At 52.1% G+C, this 18,228-nt stretch overlaps 10 protein-coding genes across 10 annotated transcripts; 3 read left to right on the top strand and 7 right to left on the bottom strand.

Moving 5' to 3' along the window:
- Positions 1–200: 200 nt before the first annotated feature.
- On the bottom strand, positions 201–2,472 carry Z520_10511 (uncharacterized protein; the record flags this gene model as incomplete). The annotated part of the gene is made up of 2 exons (XM_016781003.1): positions 201–2,025; positions 2,468–2,472. The coding sequence occupies 2 exons, from the start codon at positions 2,470–2,472 to the stop codon at positions 201–203; spliced, it is 1,830 nt and encodes a 609-aa protein (XP_016628009.1).
- Positions 2,473–2,945: 473 nt separating this feature from the next.
- Z520_10510 (uncharacterized protein) lies at positions 2,946–5,990 on the top strand (the record flags this gene model as incomplete). Its single annotated transcript, XM_016781002.1, has 3 exons — positions 2,946–2,997; positions 3,054–5,703; positions 5,762–5,990. 3 exons carry the CDS (start codon positions 2,946–2,948, stop codon positions 5,988–5,990), a joined length of 2,931 nt encoding a protein of 976 aa, XP_016628008.1.
- A 1,181-nt stretch (positions 5,991–7,171) lies between these two features.
- On the bottom strand, positions 7,172–8,721 carry Z520_10509 (uncharacterized protein; the record flags this gene model as incomplete). The annotated part of the gene is made up of 2 exons (XM_016781001.1): positions 7,172–7,456; positions 7,570–8,721. 2 exons carry the CDS (start codon positions 8,719–8,721, stop codon positions 7,172–7,174), a joined length of 1,437 nt encoding a protein of 478 aa, XP_016628007.1.
- Positions 8,722–9,804: 1,083 nt separating this feature from the next.
- On the bottom strand, positions 9,805–10,557 carry Z520_10508 (proteasome subunit beta type-1; the record flags this gene model as incomplete). Its single annotated transcript, XM_016781000.1, has 2 exons — positions 9,805–10,126; positions 10,187–10,557. The coding sequence occupies 2 exons, from the start codon at positions 10,555–10,557 to the stop codon at positions 9,805–9,807; spliced, it is 693 nt and encodes a 230-aa protein (XP_016628006.1).
- A 572-nt stretch (positions 10,558–11,129) lies between these two features.
- Positions 11,130–12,095, top strand: Z520_10507 (uncharacterized protein; the record flags this gene model as incomplete). The annotated part of the gene is made up of 1 exon (XM_016780999.1): positions 11,130–12,095. One exon carries the CDS (start codon positions 11,130–11,132, stop codon positions 12,093–12,095), a length of 966 nt encoding a protein of 321 aa, XP_016628005.1.
- Positions 12,096–12,109: 14 nt separating this feature from the next.
- Positions 12,110–13,354, bottom strand: Z520_10506 (uncharacterized protein; the record flags this gene model as incomplete). The annotated part of the gene is made up of 2 exons (XM_016780998.1): positions 12,110–13,019; positions 13,167–13,354. 2 exons carry the CDS (start codon positions 13,352–13,354, stop codon positions 12,110–12,112), a joined length of 1,098 nt encoding a protein of 365 aa, XP_016628004.1.
- An 840-nt stretch (positions 13,355–14,194) lies between these two features.
- Z520_10505 (uncharacterized protein) lies at positions 14,195–14,662 on the bottom strand (the record flags this gene model as incomplete). The annotated part of the gene is made up of 1 exon (XM_016780997.1): positions 14,195–14,662. The coding sequence occupies one exon, from the start codon at positions 14,660–14,662 to the stop codon at positions 14,195–14,197; it is 468 nt and encodes a 155-aa protein (XP_016628003.1).
- Positions 14,663–15,181: 519 nt separating this feature from the next.
- On the top strand, positions 15,182–15,890 carry Z520_10504 (uncharacterized protein; the record flags this gene model as incomplete). Its single annotated transcript, XM_016780996.1, has 3 exons — positions 15,182–15,318; positions 15,370–15,797; positions 15,874–15,890. The coding sequence occupies 3 exons, from the start codon at positions 15,182–15,184 to the stop codon at positions 15,888–15,890; spliced, it is 582 nt and encodes a 193-aa protein (XP_016628002.1).
- A 97-nt stretch (positions 15,891–15,987) lies between these two features.
- On the bottom strand, positions 15,988–16,326 carry Z520_10503 (uncharacterized protein; the record flags this gene model as incomplete). Its single annotated transcript, XM_016780995.1, has 1 exon — positions 15,988–16,326. The coding sequence occupies one exon, from the start codon at positions 16,324–16,326 to the stop codon at positions 15,988–15,990; it is 339 nt and encodes a 112-aa protein (XP_016628001.1).
- Positions 16,327–17,056: 730 nt separating this feature from the next.
- On the bottom strand, positions 17,057–18,010 carry Z520_10502 (uncharacterized protein; the record flags this gene model as incomplete). The annotated part of the gene is made up of 1 exon (XM_016780994.1): positions 17,057–18,010. The coding sequence occupies one exon, from the start codon at positions 18,008–18,010 to the stop codon at positions 17,057–17,059; it is 954 nt and encodes a 317-aa protein (XP_016628000.1).
- Between the last annotated feature and the right edge of the window lie 218 nt (positions 18,011–18,228).

The following is an 18,228-nucleotide window of genomic DNA, read 5'->3' as shown; positions in this document are numbered from 1 at the left end:
TACCAGCTGATCACATTAGCAGATTACCAGCTGCTCGTGGGCCACGTTGGCGCTTAAAAAATCAAGGCCGGCATCAACAATGCGCCTCCTTGTGCGCTGTGTCGTCGTCCTTTCATCATAACCTCATGTAAGAATTCAGCATAGAAACCCACCCAATCCGTCGTTCACGCTCTCTACCCTCTCGAGCATAAATCTCGAAATTACACCTCGGCGACGAAGTCTCCCTGCACAATATTCGCACTCGCGTTCGGCAATCCGATCACGGCGATTCCGGCCGGGATACTCGTCGACCTGGCGTTGAAGCAGGCAAACACAGCCAACTTGGCCAGCGAAGGACAACTCTTGAATATTCCAGTCATGACCACGTCATCCACCTGTGTAACAAAGGACAAATCCAGATCTCTAAGGAAAGGATACTGCTTGACACCGTCAAAGACTTCAAGAAGGGCAGCGTGAGAGATGTGACGACAAGACTTGAGATTGAGATGCTCGAGTCGAGAACCGGAATGGGCCATAAGTGCTGAGAACGCCAGAGAGCCAAAGCCAATGAGGTCGTCTTCATCGCCTTCCGGGTTCATGCTGTCGATGTCGCGGTTGTCGGAAAAGTCGGCGTAGAGCAGAGGAGGGAAGGGGCATTTGCGATCAAAGAGATCGGCAAAGTCCTCATCAAGGCAGATGCTGCTTCCTCGGATACGCAGTTTGTGGAGATTTGGGCAATAATTCTTGATGCCCAGGAGGACATCGCCGCCGAGTTCATGGAAGTCTTCTAGACAAAGGGTACGAAGGTTGGCACCAACCAATCTCACAAGTGTGTAAAGATCTCCCCCGTCGGTCTCCTGTGCGACGCTGCCGAGAGTGAGATGCTCAAGGTTTTGCAGCGAGCAGAGAGCCTCGATCGATGCCTCGCCCATGTGAGAACAAGACCTCAACTTGAGTCTCTTGAGTTTCTGACACTTCTCCGCCAGTACCACCACCGTTTCATCCTTCAAGGAATCATTGAGTTCCGACAACTTGAGACTTTCCAGTTGAGGACCAAGCGAATTGAATAGCTCAACCCAGGCATTGTCCGAGACTAGGTTTGTTGCCCCAAGCTGAAGGTGACGGATTTTCCTGCACTTGTCGGCCATGTACAGGAGCGGCCCGTCTTTCAGCTGGCCCGCAAAGCGCAGGTTAACGATCTCGACTTGAGGCATCAGTGCAAAGATCTTCTGGAAGTCTTCCTGCTCCAGCTTGCCGCAGTCGTACACGATGATACGGTCGACATCAGGGCGGAGGAAGAGCTCGAGGATCCGAGGAGTGAGGACTCTCCGTTTAGAGAAGATTTGGCTCAATCGATCCAACAGGTTTTGCGGCATGTCACCAAATTCCTCAATGTCATTGACGACGTCGGCCACTTTACGAACGCACATGTCGACTAGGCTTTTGGCGCCTGGTTTGACGTCGCCCATCATTCGATCGCTTTCGGTCTGTCGACGCCGACCTTTTGGGACTGAAGCTCTCTTCTTCTTCGCCTGGGCATCCTTCTTTTCCTCCTCCTTCAGTTCCTTGGAGCACTTTGTGCACAAAAGACCACCGTCAGGCCCAGTCCTGCTGTAGGGTGTCACTGTAAATCTCTTGCCACAGAGCTCACAGTTATCGAGTTGGCCGGGCAGAGGCTTGGCTTTGGCCATCATGGCTCTGGCGATTTCATCGTCGTCCATTTCGAAGTCGCTGCCTTCCTCGAGTTCACGCTCCATTTTGCGCTTTTTGAACTCTTTGCTCTGTTTGATCTTCATCAGAGCCATCTCTTGTTTTCTCTTACGCTTCTTGCGCTCGACAGGATCCTCGCTGTCATCGTCGGATGCTTCTTCTTGGCCCACATCCGCATTTTCGGTACTTTCTCTTCTCTCCCGCTCGGCGTCGGCGAGGCGTTGCTGGTAATCCTGTTGGATCTGTTGGGCCGAGATGTTGTGAGAGGCGAGGAAGTCTGTGAGGGCAGACTGGGGTCCGCGGATGCGATTGAGTGCAGCAGCACGCCGGTTCGCCCTATTTTCAGTGTTAACACAGGCAAGGCTGCTATTCCAGGGGCGACGACTAACATTGTGCAAGGTTTTGGTGGTGGCGAATCTCAGATCAAGCAGATCGAAGGAAAAGAATGGCGATAATGGCAGAAGTGAGCAGGAGATGAACAGAGAACCAGGTTGTGTCAAGTGAGCGAAACCCGGTTGGCGCTTTCGAGCCAGCGACAAAGTTCTCTATTCACTGTGCAGATTGTGAGGCAGAAAAGCATTGGTAAGGCGCAGAGGGGCACTTTTCCCCGTGGCGCGGTTGGTGGCGCGCGTCGTGAAAGAACGCGATCCGTGGTCACGTGCGTGTCTTCCAGCCTGTGACAACCAGTTCGAGGTACGAGTTTACAAAGGGAAAGTGAACATCACTTTCGAAGCCAATGTCCACTGCTATATTTGAACTACGACTATGATTGACGCACCACATACTCGACCGAGGACCGATTGCTCGAAAGAGCAGTTGGATAAATACTGCGAATTTCAAAGCAGGAGCACTGAAGTGCTATAGGAAAGACCGTTGGAGCCCTGCTGACTCTTCGAGGACGAATGTGCGAGCTTCAGAAGCAGACGCTCTTCACATCCTGGACATTAACTGAACCGGTGACGAAGCCGTTGGGTTGAGTATCTGGCGAGGCTGTGACTGAAATCCGGTAGAAGTTCGTTTGGCCGAAGCCCCTGTCGCCGCTTTACCCCACAAAGCCCAGCCTGCCGTGCTCTTACAGGGTGCCGCTTTTGTGTTGAAAAACCACTTAACGCGTCCCACGCGCTACAGTCCAGGCAGAAAACGCGCTAAGTCTAGGCCTTTATCGATTGTCCCTCGATCTTTCTTTCCGAAGTCGATCAAACGAGCCTTATCCATTTTGCCGACTTCTGCCATCACTCTCAGGCTCGACATCCACCATGGGGGCTCGAGGTCGTCCTTCGAGGTCTGCGGCCTCTTCAAGGGCTTCTTGTAAGTACATATATGGAAAATGTCATATTAACCCCTGACTGACCGGCCGCCCACAGCCTCAAGAGTCGCCACTGAAAAATCGTCCCCTTCACGCACCAGAGTACCCCCTAAGCGAAGCATCAACCGAAGTCGAGGCCGACCTTCAGCATCTACAGTCACAGAGATTGCGGACTCTGAGGATGATGAGATTTCTGTTTCTGCCTCGACCTCAAAGGGCACATTCCGAGGAGTCGTTATCCCTAAGATGGATTCAGCTCCTGCAAAGCGCCGTGGCAGGCAGTCCGAGTCAACAGCCCCTTCTTCCATAGCCGATTCGATGGATTCGCCCGATTACGAGACCCCAGGTACTAGCACTGTCCCAACACCTGATCCCGGCACATCAAAAGCAAAAGTTGGAGCTACAGCCAGGGCTTTGCAACTCCAGTCCTCGGAGTTTGCTCTTCGTGGCCGAGGTGGGTCTTCGAGAAAACGAAACATCGCTGAAATCACAGATCTGGATTTCGAAGACACTGATGCAAAACTTGCGGCAAAACTGCAAAGAGAAGAGTACGACGCGGTGATGGATTCAGAGGAGAGCGATGATGAGCCTCTGAGCAAGCGTCGTCGTACTCGGCCGTCTTTCGTTGATGTGACAGATGATGACGATGATGAAATGCCCCTTGCCAGCACTCGTCAGCGTCGAACCAAGCTTCCCCTCCGCAACCATGGTTCTTCCACTGCTGTCGCTGCCTCTTCGCTCGACAGCTCAGGACTCTCGTCAGCGGCCTCAACCGCCGACACAGAGTTGTCCGATTTCACTCTTCCACCTGTTTCAATGAGCTCGGCAGACCATAGTGAGGTCGATGACGATGAAGATTCCGATTCATCTAAACCGCCGTGGGCTAGACGCGGGAACACGTCGGTGGATTGGACGCAGATGAGCCGAGAAGAAATGTTGTTCTGGGCAAATCCTGCGAAGCGCCGCCAATTGAGAGAACGCAAACGCTTAGAAAAGGCCCACCCAGAAATCAAAACCATGTGGACGGACCTTGGTAAGATACCAGTCATCAAGCCCGTGCAAGCGCCGCAGCCTACCAGCATCAGTCGAAGGCTGAAACCCTTTCAGCTCGAGGGCCTGGACTGGATGATCAAACAGGAAAAGTCCCAGTGGAAAGGTGGCTTGCTCGGTGACGAGATGGGTATGGGGAAGACCATTCAGGCTGTCAGCCTTATCATGTCCGACTATCCTGCTAAGGCTCCCAGCCTGGTAATTGTCCCTCCAGTGGCCCTCATGCAATGGCAGTCGGAAATCAAAGAATATACCAGTGGAAAGCTGAAGGTGCTGATTTACCACTCTTCTGCCAACCCAAAATGCAAGCTTCTCACTGTCAAGGACCTGAAAAAGTACGATGTCATCATGGTGTCTTATTCTGGTCTGGAGTCGATGTTCCGAAAAGAGCAGAAGGGGTGGAGTCGAGGCGACGGAATCGTCAAGGAGGACAGCGTGTTGCATTCGATCAAGTATCACCGATTGATCCTCGACGAAGCCCACAGCATCAAGCAGCGGACCACCGGTGTGGCAAAGGCCTGCTTCGCTTTGAAAGCCACCTACAAATGGTGCTTGTCCGGCACACCAGTCCAGAACCGCATTGGCGAGTTCTTCTCACTCTTGCGCTTCCTCGAGATTCATCCGTTTGCATGCTATTTTTGCAAGACATGCGATTGTCGTGAACTGCACTGGTCCCAGGATGAGTCGAAGAAATGCACCAAATGTCAGCACAGTGGCTTTAACCACGTCTCTGTGTTCAACCAAGAGATTCTTAACCCAATCACCCAGGGAGACGATGAGAAACTCAGAAAGGAAGGTCTGGACAAGCTGCGTCTCATCACTGACCGCATCATGCTTCGTCGCATGAAGCGAGATCACACGTCTTCTATGGAGCTACCACCAAAAGAGATTGTTATACACAACGAGTTCTTTGGAGAAATTGAACGCGACTTCTCCCAAAGTATCATGTCGAACTCGACTCGCAAATTCGACACCTACGTTGCCCAAGGTGTGATGCTGAACAACTATGCCAACATCTTTGGTCTCATCATGCAAATGAGACAAGTCGCCAATCACCCCGATCTGATCCTGCGCAAAAACGCAGAAGGTGGGCAGAATGTTCTCGTCTGCTGTGTCTGCGACGAACCTGCCGAAGATGCCATCCGTTCGCGGTGCCGTCACGAATTCTGCCGCCAGTGCGCCAAGTCATACGTCCAGTCCTTCGCAGGTAGTGACTACGGAGGCTCTGAGGAAGACGCAGATTGTCCTAGATGCCACATTCCCTTGGTCATAGACTGGGACCAGCCGGAAATCGAGCAGGATGAAGAAAATGTCAAGAAGTCATCTATCATCAACCGCATCAAGATGGAGGACTGGACCAGCTCCACAAAGATTGAAATGCTCGTGTATGACCTGTACAAGTTGCGCAGCAAGAAACAAACGCACAAATCTATTGTGTTCTCGCAGTTCACCAGCATGCTACAACTCGTCCAGTGGCGGCTGCAGAAGTCGGGATTCAGCACGGTGTTGTTGGATGGAAGTATGACTCCTGCGCAGAGACAGAAGACGATCGAACATTTCATGAACAATGTCGACGTTGAGGTTTTCCTCGTCTCTCTCAAAGCAGGCGGTGTTGCCTTGAACTTGACAGAGGCCAGCAGAGTATACATTGTCGACCCGTAAGTGCAGCAGAATCTCTTTGCCTCAACAACCATTACTGACTGAAATTTCAAACAGATGGTGGAACCCTGCCGCCGAATGGCAATCTGCGGATCGCTGCCATCGAATCGGCCAACGTCGCCCTTGCGTCATCACTCGGTTGTGTATCGAAGACTCGGTCGAGTCAAGGATGGTGTTGCTCCAAGAAAAGAAAGCCAACATGATCAATGGTACGGTGAACAATGACCAGGTCGCGTTAGATAAATTGACGCCAGAGGACATGCAATTCTTGTTCCGTGGTTCTTGAGGGACATATGGAAATGTTTGCGTTCGGGGTGGAAAATGCAGGCGATGGTGGATGAATAAGGGCTCTGTGCGAGACGCAGTGTGTACGGGTGCATAAATACTGGTGATGCACATCAGGTATGCAGCAAAGTTGCGAGCTTTCGATCAAAGCGGACACGACGCAACACGACATTATGCCTGAAACCCCGGCGGAAGGCGTCTTTTTTCGACATTGCATTCTTACAAAGCTTTCAGACACGCCCAGTCGGGACAATCAAGTGAGGACTTTTTTATGCATTGTTTTTATTATATCAGATTTGCTCGGCTCCATTCCCTGACAGCATACTACGCACTACATACCCAGGTAGTCTTAGAATCAAAAGTTATTGCCCATCTTCAAAAGTCCTGTCCGATCTTGGTATCAACAGCAACTGTTGTATCTCCCTCACAGCAATATGAAACAGAAAAGAAGGCATCTTCTTCCCCGTCTTTTGTGCCTCTCTGATCTTCCTCTCTTCTCCTCATGTATACTTTCGTCACCATTCTCGCCTCTCCCCTCCAAGGGGATATATATCATCATCTGGACAGAGCACAGCCTTACAAAACTCAAGCTTCCTCCAGGGTCTCAAATAAGGGTAGGGCGCTGCGATGAGTCATGATGGCACGATGGTTTGTTTCAAGAAGCTCGGATGAGATTAGGCAGCGCACGAACACGAGAACAATAAGACCAGAAACGATAAGACTTCAAGAAAGAAGGGGACATAGTACGAGGCAAGCTGAAAACCGACAAAGAAAGTACCTCGTAACCAACGGGGAGGCTTGTCTCATCAGATCGATTGTTTCTAGAAACGACCTCGATTCGAACATCTATTCCGAAGCATTCTGGTCTCGGTCGTCTCGATGTAAAAGCAGTCAAAGAACGAAAAATGCCTCCTCCACTCGCCAACGCCCATGTTGTCCCTCAGCTCGATTTCGAGCTCAAAGGATGCCAACATCCTTCCGCACAGACAGAAACATAACTAAAACACTCTGACAAAAGATCTGGTCTAATAGGTATGGCATCCGTTCATGACTCGGCAATCTCGTAAACGTCAACAAAAGGCGGGCCGTTGACTGGAAATAGGTTCCGTATCCGTTTCATCACCAAAGCTCTGTCTTGTTCCCTCAGGTAAAATGTCTTCCTTCACTTGGGAGGCCCACCAACTACTCCTGTGTCGACGATGATCCAACTTCGGCTCCCGGGGAGCGCATGTACATCCCATCTCCCGCACCAGTGGGAGGAGATGGACCAGCTGTACCACTTTGATGATGCTGCTGCTGTTGTTGCTGAGCGAGCTGTTGCTGGGCCAGTAATTCCCTAGCGTAAAACTCGACCAGCATAGTGCCGTAGGCCTCGAGCTCCTCCACCGGTACAGAAAGTCTGAAGTCGTTGAGAAGGAGGAATTGGAGTTCAAGGTTGTTCAGTTCGGCTAGGGGTAGCCCTCCCACCTGTCAAATCAATCATACGTCAGCATTTGGATTCACTAGGACAGTTGTGCCAAGCGTCACCGCTGAAAAAGAGGCTGGTTTGCCAAAGGCTTTACCGGCCGAGCAAAACATACCTTTGCGTATCTAGAATTCGTGTAAAAAACATCAGAGAAGAATTTGCTGGCGCAAGTGACACCGGCAATTACCAGGCGATGAATGTTGTAGCTATCAACCACGAAAAATTGTGACAAATCGGTCGGAGCGCTGGATGTTTGTGGCGATGAGGGATGCTGATGCAGGGACTGTTGGCGTGAGTCCGAGGGAGAGGGGGGCGTGCTGATATCGTGGTGCTCTTGAGGGCTGTCCACGTTCATAGGAACCGGGGAACGCGGAGTGGGTGTGGATGACTCAGGCGCTGTGGCAGGCGAATCGTCCGGTCGCCTGTTGACGTTCCCAAGAAGCCCCCGATTGACCATCTCCGTCATGCGATCAAAGTAGACCAGCAGACTCAAGAAAACCTCGTAGGTAGTTGGACAATACTTATGTATCCGACTCAGATAACTTAGGATCGTAATTCCGGGAACGTTCTTGCCGTGAAAAGCCAGGACGCAAGATGCGTGCGGGTTTAGATGACTCTGTTCCTCTGTTAGAGGAATTGGGCGATGGTGCTCGTGCTGCCGATCATTGGTGGTGGTTATCTTGGTAAGAAGACCCGCGACCATTTCGATAATGTCTGTAACGGGCATGGCACTGATTTCATATTGCCTCCCTGTATCCGAATAGGAGCTGGCAGAGCGACCTGACAATCGCGGACGGTTCAAGTATTCTTCACTCGCAAGACTGCGGATATGTGACAAGTCTCTCACTTTTATCCGACTAGGAGAACTTGCTTCTGACGCGCCTAATGACCTAGTTGAGCGATAAGTGGGTTGTAACCGCGGAGAGGGAGGAGAGTTGGCGACCACGACGCGAGGGTCGCTGGTCAGAGGGAAGCCGGACTGATCGAATCCACGCGAGTGTTGGTTCACATTTTGAGGGTAGTAAGAGGAATGTTGATGGTGGGGAGAGGATGAATGAGCACTGCCTGGCTCATGGTCATCGTGCTGTGACCCTGGAGTCGACGAATCTTCCGAAGGCTCGTGGATGACAGGTGTCTGATCAGAGGAGGCGCTTGCGCTGTATCCTCTGTCGGAGTCTTCGTGATGAGGATTGGTGTCCACCATCATGTGGTGATAGGGATGCTGACCGAGTCCCGGCGCCACTTGGCTGATCACCAGCGAGCCCATCTCAACCTTTGGCGTAGGATGTCTGCGATAGGGATTGTTAGCCGATCTCTAGGTATGAACAACCCAGCCAAGTCCCATCGCAGCTGCACCAGCCTCAGCCTAGCACTGCCCAGCCTGATTCCCCAGCGTCTCTTTGTGGGTGCACAGGTCCGCGACAAGGTGATTGTGGTTACCAGGCCTCCAGCAACTTGTATGGAGGGGCGGACAGGAGGTAATACAGTCTTCCAGAGCGCCCGACGGGGGTTAGAGGCAGGTTGGACGGTGGTGGTGGATGTTCGGCATGCATTTGATCAAGTTGGCGGTCGGCGGAGAGCTAGCATGTGCAGCGTAGTTCGCAGCCCACGACGCAGCGAGCGGTGGGTGGGGGAAAAAGAAAGGATTGTGTCGACTTACCAAAGACATTGCTGGGAAGTCGCCGCTGGAGGTATGTGATGTCAGTGCAGTCAGGCGCGTCTATCCCTCCAGACTTCGACGGCCGACACGATAGATACAAGTGGCAAGATATGAAGATGAGAGTAACAAGAAAGTGCATGCAGATGGAGAGTCTCAGCGAGAGGGAATCGGGTGGTTTGGGTTTAGGTTTGGCAGCGAGGGCAGTCTGGGTGGCATGGGTGGGTTGCTTGGGTTGAAGCTGCGAGGCGCAGTTTCCAAGTGGTCAAAGCTGCTAGCCATCACCGCCCAGCACGTAAAGACCCGAAGACCGGCGGAGCATTGGCACAGGCGGTTCCTAGGTAGCAGGTTTGCCATCGCCCGCCCTGCCGTCCACCAGTAATGCCAGTGCTGCGCACGCTTGCATCATTCTGCATACACCATACAGAAGGCGGCTGAACAGCAATCAACAACCATCACCGCCCTCCAAGGAGGCCTCAAGGCACATATCGTTTACTCTTACACGAATCATCACCCAGTGGCAGCGCGAGTCATGCTCCTGCCAGATTCCTGGTATCATGCAAAAGAAGAATCACCTGCTTAAGCAATAGTACTCTTCTGTCGAACTTGCTTATGCCCATTGCTCAGAACATGCACATGCAACCTCCAGAAAGGATCCTTGTACGCCGCCTCAAACCCCTTTTAATGTTCGACTCAGTCTCTTCCTGGTCCTCGATAGTCCTGGTCTGGAAGATACAAATGTCGCTGAGCGCCCTTCGCCGTCAACACCACCATCCGAATGACACCGCCCGAGCTGCCGTCCCATTTTATGGCTTCTCTTAATGCTCCCTTGACAAATTGGATTCCTTCTTCTTCTGTCATAGCTTCTTTCCAGTGTGCATCACAGTATCCGTAGATGTACGTTGATCCTGAACCTGCAATAGCATACGGCCCTTTGTGCAATGATCCTCCTAGAGGTATCGAGTAGACTTGTCCGCCGTTTCGCCTATCGTAGCCCGCAATAATGATGCCAGCACTGAAAACAAGTCAGTCAAAGTTCCAAGACACGTGTCGGGATGGTTTTCGCCCATCTCACCTCAGTTGGTCTTTGTTCTCGTAGCACAACTCTTGAAACAGGGCAGCAGCAGTCTGGGTGGTGGGAGCCTCATTGTTCATGATCCCATAGATCCCAAGATGGTATTGAACAATGTCGGCGACGGCCTGAGTGTCGGCTGCTGACCCTGACCGGCAGCACCAGATGGTATCGTGTACTTGGGTGAGTTTGTCCGTCACTCTGTTGGCAATATATGCTCCTGTCGTGGTCCGACTATCTGCCCCAAGAATGACCCCGTCTTTGAAGTTGATGGCCATAATGGATGTGCCCAGGTTGACTTCCCCCGACTTGAGATGGTTCATGTCGACATGGATTCCATCCTCTCCAAGCATGCCGGTGCCTGGGCCGATCATGATTGCAAAAATGTAGAAAAGGGATGTGTAGACTTCGACCTTGTGCTCGGTAGTACTGCAAAGGCGTATGTTTGGGCGATGGTAGAATGATGAATGCAAGGCGGATGTATGGTGAAGCTGCGCAGCACGGGAAGGCAGAACCAGCAAACGCGTCTACTCTCAATTCAACCTTGGGGAAAGCTGCGGGCGGCAAACAAAAATGCCTGTTGAGCGCCGGGGCTTAATTAGACGCCACTTGGCGGTTCAAGCGGCTAAGCTCGCCAAAACTACCTTCAAAGGTGCCCATGGTGCCAACACAGCAGGGACAGTGCACCGAGTGACGACCTTCCAAACATGGAGGGTTGCCTTGCCGTCCACGTCAAGGACCCCAAGATTCGAGCCCTCCTGAAAGCGAATCCCTCTATCTCCTTCATTCCAAACATATAGAGCCACATTTTCTCCCAAGAAGCTTCTGCTTCTCATTCTTAGTTGCCTACAAGTCTCCGTGCTGTATGTACTCCGTCCTAAGGTCATACCTCCTCCCGCAGTCAAATCACACCTTGGTCAGGCTGAGCTTGGATGAAACTGTCGCCATGGCTTCGTCTTACCTCTCCTGGTTACGCATACCCGTCTTCGCGACATCAGGCCTCGCAGCTCTCGGAAGCAGCCTCCTCTACTTCAAGCAGAATGACATTATCTACCCCGCAAATCTACCTGCTGGTTCCAGGACGACTGTGGACCCTCCTGAAAAGTACGGTATTCAGGACGCCGAATCCGTAAAGTTTCCCACGCCGGACGGCGAGACCCTCCATGCCTACCTCTTGCGACCTTCCGATCCTTCATTGAGAAAGAATGTCACTCTGGTGACCTTTCACGGCAATGCTGGCAACGTCGGCCACCGCCTTCCCATAGGGAAAGTCCTCTCCCAGAGTTTGGGCTGTCATGTCTTCATGGTGGAATATCGGGGTTACGGGTTGTCGACTGGCTCGCCGAGCGAAGATGGACTCTCCGTCGATGGGCAGACGGCGCTCGACTTTGTGCGCAATCATAAAGAGCTGAGGAACACCAACATTGTCTTATACGGCCAGAGCCTGGGTGGCGCGCTGGCGATCAAGCTGTTGCAGACAAATTATCAAGTCGGCGACATCTCCGGGGTCATCTTGGAGAATACCTTCTTATCCATTCGCAAGTTGATCCCATCGATCATGCCAGCGGCGAAATACCTTTCGTATCTTTGTCACCAGCGGTGGGATTCGGAACAGAGTTTAGCCAAGGTGGAAGATGCAGAAATTCCCGTTCTCTTTCTTTCCGGTCTGCGGGATGAGATAGTACCACCATCCATGATGAAGACCCTCTTCGATCAATGTCCCACGGCGAAGGTCTGGAAAGAATTCCCCCATGGCGACCACAATTCAACCGTGGCAGAGCCAGGCTACTTTGAGGCGATCTGGGGATTTCTGGTCCGAGACGTGCTGAGAGGTGCACGTGGGGAGAAGCTCAAGAGAGCCGATGTTGATGTCGACAAGGACCAGTTACGGAGCGAACCTGTCGACGAATGAACAAGGCGGCCGCCTCATGATATCCTCTCAGCTTCATCGACCAGTTCTTCCAGATTGAACTCCTGGTCGCCCTGGCTGAATTTCTCCAGAAGTCCATGCCGCTTTTCGCGTCCGATGCCCCCTCCATGACCTTCATGATCATAAAATTTCTGGAGGCACATCAAAAGCCAACGGCCTTCTTCCACACTCACACCCCGCCCTTTGACAACAGAGCCGTTCAACAAAACCAAGCCATGCGAGTCCGCGAGATCGAGGTGATGCGTGATTGTCGTGTGTGGCTGAGCATAGGTTCCGTGGAGCTTGAAGGCAGCCAAGTGCGTGAAGAGCACAGTACTCGTGTGGGTATTCGCAGTTTTCACGTCCGGACTTTGGGGAAGACCCGCAGGAGGATGGAACCCCCATTGTAAGAAATGAATATCCGCAGCGGACCGTTGTTCATCGCCTCCGAATCCGTCGGAAGATTGTTTCATGTCGCCGCTGCCATCCTCGGCCACAGGGCGAGGTAAGGGAAGGACAAATTGTGGGTGTTTTCTCGCAGTGCGGTAGATGCGATTATATGTCTCCAACGGAATAACGGCACACAGCGACAATGGGTCGTTTGCGTGCCGAAGTCGCCAGATGTATTCCACCTCTTTGTTTGGGAGGGAGGCCACTTTTTCAAGGTCGAGGTACGACGAGAGAGGCTTTATCCCAGGTGCGCCAGGAGCTTGGTTTGCAGCCGAAGATTTCCCTTGTGGCTGGCTTGCTGGAGATGTTGGCTGCTGAGTCGGCGGAGGAGGCGGAGGTTGTTGGAATGGAGATGGTTGTGCTTGCGGGCTTTGGCCCGTAGGTGTTGATGGAAATGCGGCACTGGCTGCACGCTTGTAGTCTTTGATTTTATCCTTATACGCTTCCGTGAGGGAGGATATGGAATCATGACCTTCGCTGATTCAAACACAGTCATTAGCTTCATTTGCACAAGATGACAGCCAGCCCCCCAAAATTCCTGTATCGACAGTGCGTTCACCTTTCGCCTTGCTCCTTCGGAACGCCACACACCAGGGCTCGAGGCATTTGTGTGGGTAGACTTACTCCTTCGCCTTCTGTTCCAGCTTCTGTCTATACCGGTCCAAGATTTTCTCCTGATTTCTATGTGTAGTTACGAAGCGGACGTCGTGGACACGCGCCCAGCGACGTTGGGTGGTCCGCAGTAAAGAGCGACGACCGGCGGGGAGAGTATGGATGTGTCGTAGGGCGACACTGCCTCGGGAAAGGGACATGGTGAGAGATTCAAGCTGGATGAGGACAAAAAAAAGTACAGGATCGAATCAGGAGCAGAGGAAAGTGAAGATAGGAGGGAGATGGCAGACAATGAAGCTCCTGCAACTACAAGCACTCTCCAGATGCACACTGATCAATATGAGGCAATGGAGAGCTCCGATTGGCTGGTCCGAATGATTTCTCGATACGGCGGAGCGGCAGGCTGCTTGATGCGCACATTTTGTTGCCGCAGATGTCGCCATTAAATGAGAGCAGTGGAAACAATTCCACACAGTGGGACGCAATGGGAATGGCAACGGCATCTGGATGTCACTAGATTCAATACCAAAACAGCTTCGACTTGACAACTCTGCGCATTGTACAGCCATGACGAGGCCCTTCCCACCAAAGAACGCCTCGCTCAATGCCCAAATTCCCGAACAATCCAATCCAAGTATTATGGCCGTTACGGTAGTTGGCTCATTTATGGTAGCTCGTGCAAACAATTTATCCCCGTAAGTGACCGCCATCTGCAAATCCCTCTGACGCCACGGCCTTGCGGACAACTCTGTGAGGCTTAGACTCATCCAGCACCACCTGTGTGTATCATCTGCCACGAATTTTCGAAGCCTAAGAAGGCGTCAGGCCATATCCCCCTCTATCAAGGACGATTGACGGTGCCCTGTGACGCTTCTCAGTGGCTCAGAGTGGATATTCCGCTCATAAACTGAGTCGGCCTGCGCCTCGTGGTGCGGGATCACCCATCTTTGACAACTTCGTTCCAAGGCCAGCTCCAGCACCGTCTTATTTTAAACCAAAAGAACCAGGATATTCCAGCTTATATTTTTAATTTTTGAGAATCATCGCCGATATGAATCCGAGGCGTCGCGGTAATGTCCAGCCGGCAGGTGTGTGTTCTGGCTGCTTGTAGGTCGCTGGCTCTGTTTCGCTACTTCCGCCGTGGGTGAGAAAAATAGCGAGGGTACACTTGAGAAGGATCGTGGCAGTTTGCTCAGGTCTGCCATATCATGTGAGGATTGTATTGCTGGGTTCTTTTTAATGTCTGCGAGTGGTGTGTAAGCGACGCCGCTGCCGGCACCACTGCTGGCGTCGCGTCTAAAGCTGCGATTTATAGACCAGGACATAAGAATTCGCCAGCCAATGATGAGGACGGCCACAAAGCCCAACACGGCACCGACGACGATAAAGACAAAGTTTTCAGGCAGTTTGGAACTGGCCAGGTAAGGGGCGCCGGCCTTTGGGGGGACAGTAGGAGGGGGATAGTTGAACCCGCCCGGAAGGGTTGGAAGCGCGCTGTTGGTGACCATGTTTGCGTTATGACGGACGCGCCTATACTGGAAAGGATGCTGGAGAGTAGGTTGATTGTGAACTAATATCAGGCGGTAAAGAGAGGATGAAGGTCAGAAATCGGTGTTGAAAGGAGTGCAAGGGTGACGACGGACGTGCTTCGCAATAATGTGAGAGGGTTTCAGATCTGGCTTTTCGAGGAGTCGCGCCCCAAGGCCATGGGTTCGGCGCCCCTAACAAGCCCGGCTCAAGCCCCTCGCTTGGTTATTTTGGGGCTTTGCGCACGCTAAACGCTGCCGGGTTAGGCATGCACGGAAGGGATAACGTGAGCGATTGTGGCTGGGAAGTGGCACCTACGTACCTGTAAGTGGGGGGATTTCCACCTTAGAGAACAGAAGGAAATGTGTGGCTGCACGCAGTTAGTCCCGGCCTTAAGTTTTCTCGCTTGTTGTTATGCCCGTGGCTTGTACAATTTTCTCTGGTGCACAACACAGCAGGAATCTCAAGGTTAGATCTTCTTTCTCCGTCGGTCGTCCAAAATGGGCGTCCATAAGAAGACGCGCAAGTTTCAAGTCAAGAAAATCATCGGCCAGCGAGATGCTCGTCTCAAAAAGAATCAAGAGACTGGTAAGGCGGCGGAATCCAAGAAGACAGACGACGACGTGATACGAGAAGCGTAAGTGATCCAAGATGTTCGGTTTAGAGAAGATCCTGCTAAGTCAAACAGGCCTCAAGTCTCGTCTTCTCTGTTCTTTCAGTACAATACTGCCCTCGTCCCGCCTTACAATGTTCTCGTCGATACGAACTTTCTCTCCCATACCGTTCAGAAGAAACTCGAACTGCTACCCACAATGATGGATTGTCTCTACGCAAAATGCATACCGATCATTACAGACTGCGTAATGGCTGAACTCGAAAAGCTTGGACAGAAGTATAGGATTGCGTTGCGGATCGCAAGAGACGAAAGATGGGAGCGACTGAAATGCGGTCACAAAGGCACATACGCCGATGACTGCATAGTCGACAGAGTCATGAGACACAAGATCTACATCGTGGCTACCAACGATAGAGACTTGAAGAGGAGAATTCGAAAGGTGCCTGGAGTGCCTATCATGAGTGTGGCCCGCGGAAAATATGTCATTGAGAGACTCCCAGGTAAGTTCAACCACAAGAACAATCCCATGAAGCTCGTGTGCCTTGGTAACTCGACGGCTAACCAAACTCCCAAAAGATGCCCCTGAGAAGTGAATACCTCAAACAACCTTTCCTGCCGCATGAAACCATCAAACGTTCGGTAGGAAATTTTGCCGAAAACTGAAGTCGCCCGTTTTCAACGCAGCAATATTCACGTCCTAAATCTCCATACATTCCACGTCGATTCCAGTATCCAAGCAAGCAGAGCCAGGGAGACCGCGCTCAACAATACCATGGCAGCGATGACCTTGCTTCGCATTTGGAAAGCGTCGTCCATCTCTCGCTTGGCCAACTTGCGCTGGTGGGAATGGTAATATCCATCTTGACTGCCGGATCGGCCGAAGATGCTGCCATACGTTTGGCGGTCAATGAGGAATAGCGATATCAGAAATGATACGAACAGCACCGGTGCAACAATCAAGCGACTGAGGAGAGATTCGGTGATAGGCGCTGAGTCGGAAGGCAGCGGACCACTTTTCTTTGCCGACATGCTCTAAAATCCGTGTGATCAATGTGCACGCCTGTGGGTGGTTATGATAGAAGCCCCGAGGCGCTGCTCCAGATTTTCACATAAGGTCTGTTTGAGGATTCACGGCTCCCCAGTCTCGGAGCCTGGGGATATTGGGATAGAAATGTGTCGCGTGGGATGCAGTGGGAGCATGAAGCGGGCAGTGCTCGCTTAGTAACACCAGCTGTGTGATGTCATTTGGTGCTTGTCTATCTCGAGGGAAAAGTCATCAAGCTCAAATCAATTCGGTGCATTGCACGGCCTCTTACTTGATGCCGGACCAAGGCGGGAATTGTGGGGAGAGAGACTTAATGATCGCAGCCTAGCTGCCCTCGAGAATGACCGGAAGCAGCAATCAAATGACGCCAGTAACATCCTCCACGATGCGCAATTTAAATTGTTGCTTTACCTAGAATACATGTGATACTTGTGTCATACTTGCACAGCAGGGACCAAATCGGCTTTCTTCAAGAATGATGCCCAGGAGAAATGTCCGTCGTCTAACAATCGCCACTTGATTTCCTGTTGGCAGTCCTCTAACCTTCTGGAGTTGGGCTTCGTGAGCCTCATCGCGCTGAAGGCTTTCATGAAAGTCCCCCGCTCTAAGTTTTGACGGTACCTCCCTGGGGAACTTGTCCCGTCTCAAAGCATTCCTCTATGTCATTGCGCCACTGCATCGCTCATTCATGCATTCATTCCCATGGAGCCGCCGCTAGCCAGTCCGGGAATTCGCAATGTCCAAGACCAAAATATCTGTCGCGCCCACTGCTGTCAACTCATCCATGACCGTTGCAATGTGCTGTTTTTCGACCATCGAACTCACGGCCACCCAGTCCGGTTCCTCCAACGCTGTTATCGTGGGAGCCCGTTTGCCCGGAGTGATCTTTGTCGCAGTCGTCAATTTTGCCCGTGGCACGTTGTACTGACACAGGATATATTTCTGCGCTGTAATGACCCCTCGTATCCGCGCAGCGATCTTGTCGACGAGTTGTTCGTTCGAGACGGATTTCGACTTGATCAAGACGGCCGTGCTCTCGACCACCGTTTCGATCGCCTTGAGTCCTGCCGCTCTCATCGTCTCCCCGGACTCGACAAGGTCGACGATTCCGTCTGCTACGCCGAGCGCGCAAGCTGCTTCCACACTGCCGCCCACGAATTTGATCTTGGTCTTCAGCTTCGGAATCGGACTAGCCGTGCCATTAATGCTCTCCTTGCGCCCACCCATGCCTTCTAAGCGCGCAAAGTAATCCTCGGCTAGTCCTGTAAAACTCGTCACGATGTTCTTGCCGACCAGGTCCTTCACATCTTGGATGGGGCCTTTCTCGGGCACCTGGACTTGCAGTTTACACTTTCCAAATCCCAGATCCATGATCTCTTCCACTCCCGATTCTTCACCTAGAGCCAGATGGGCGTCATGCTCCGCGACCTGATCTCGTCCCGTAATCCCGAGATCGACTCGTCCTTCGCCCACGAACGTGGGGATATCCGCGGCGGGCAAGAAGATAAGTGCCAGCGGGTGATTCTTCACCAGGGCAATGTCGAGTCTGGTTTCCCGCCGAAATTGAATGTCGGAGCCAGTTAAGAGGTCGAGAGTCGCGGCTTGAAGGCGGCCCTTTTTGGGCACAGCGAAAAGGAGCCGGTCGGAAAGGTGATTGACGAGATCCATGGTCAGTGGGATGGACGTTTACCAGGTCGTTGCTTCTGTCTATTCCTGAATGTCCCAAACCCTTCTCGAATGAAAACTTCGATTTTTCTCAAGGCCAAAGAGTCCAAAAATTTGGGTTCTACTAGATTTGGCGAAGCGCAACAGTGAATGAGAGACAGCTAAGCGCAGCACAGTCTGTCTGAAGACTCACCGAGTGCCTCCAGGTGTCAAGTTCACCA

Source organism: Fonsecaea multimorphosa, assembly GCF_000836435.1.
Source record: "Fonsecaea multimorphosa CBS 102226 unplaced genomic scaffold supercont1.30, whole genome shotgun sequence".
NCBI classification, from domain to species: Eukaryota; Fungi; Ascomycota; class Eurotiomycetes; order Chaetothyriales; family Herpotrichiellaceae; genus Fonsecaea; species Fonsecaea multimorphosa.
Note: the sequence above shows the minus strand (reverse complement) of the source record. Positions and strands in the feature narration are given on the sequence as shown.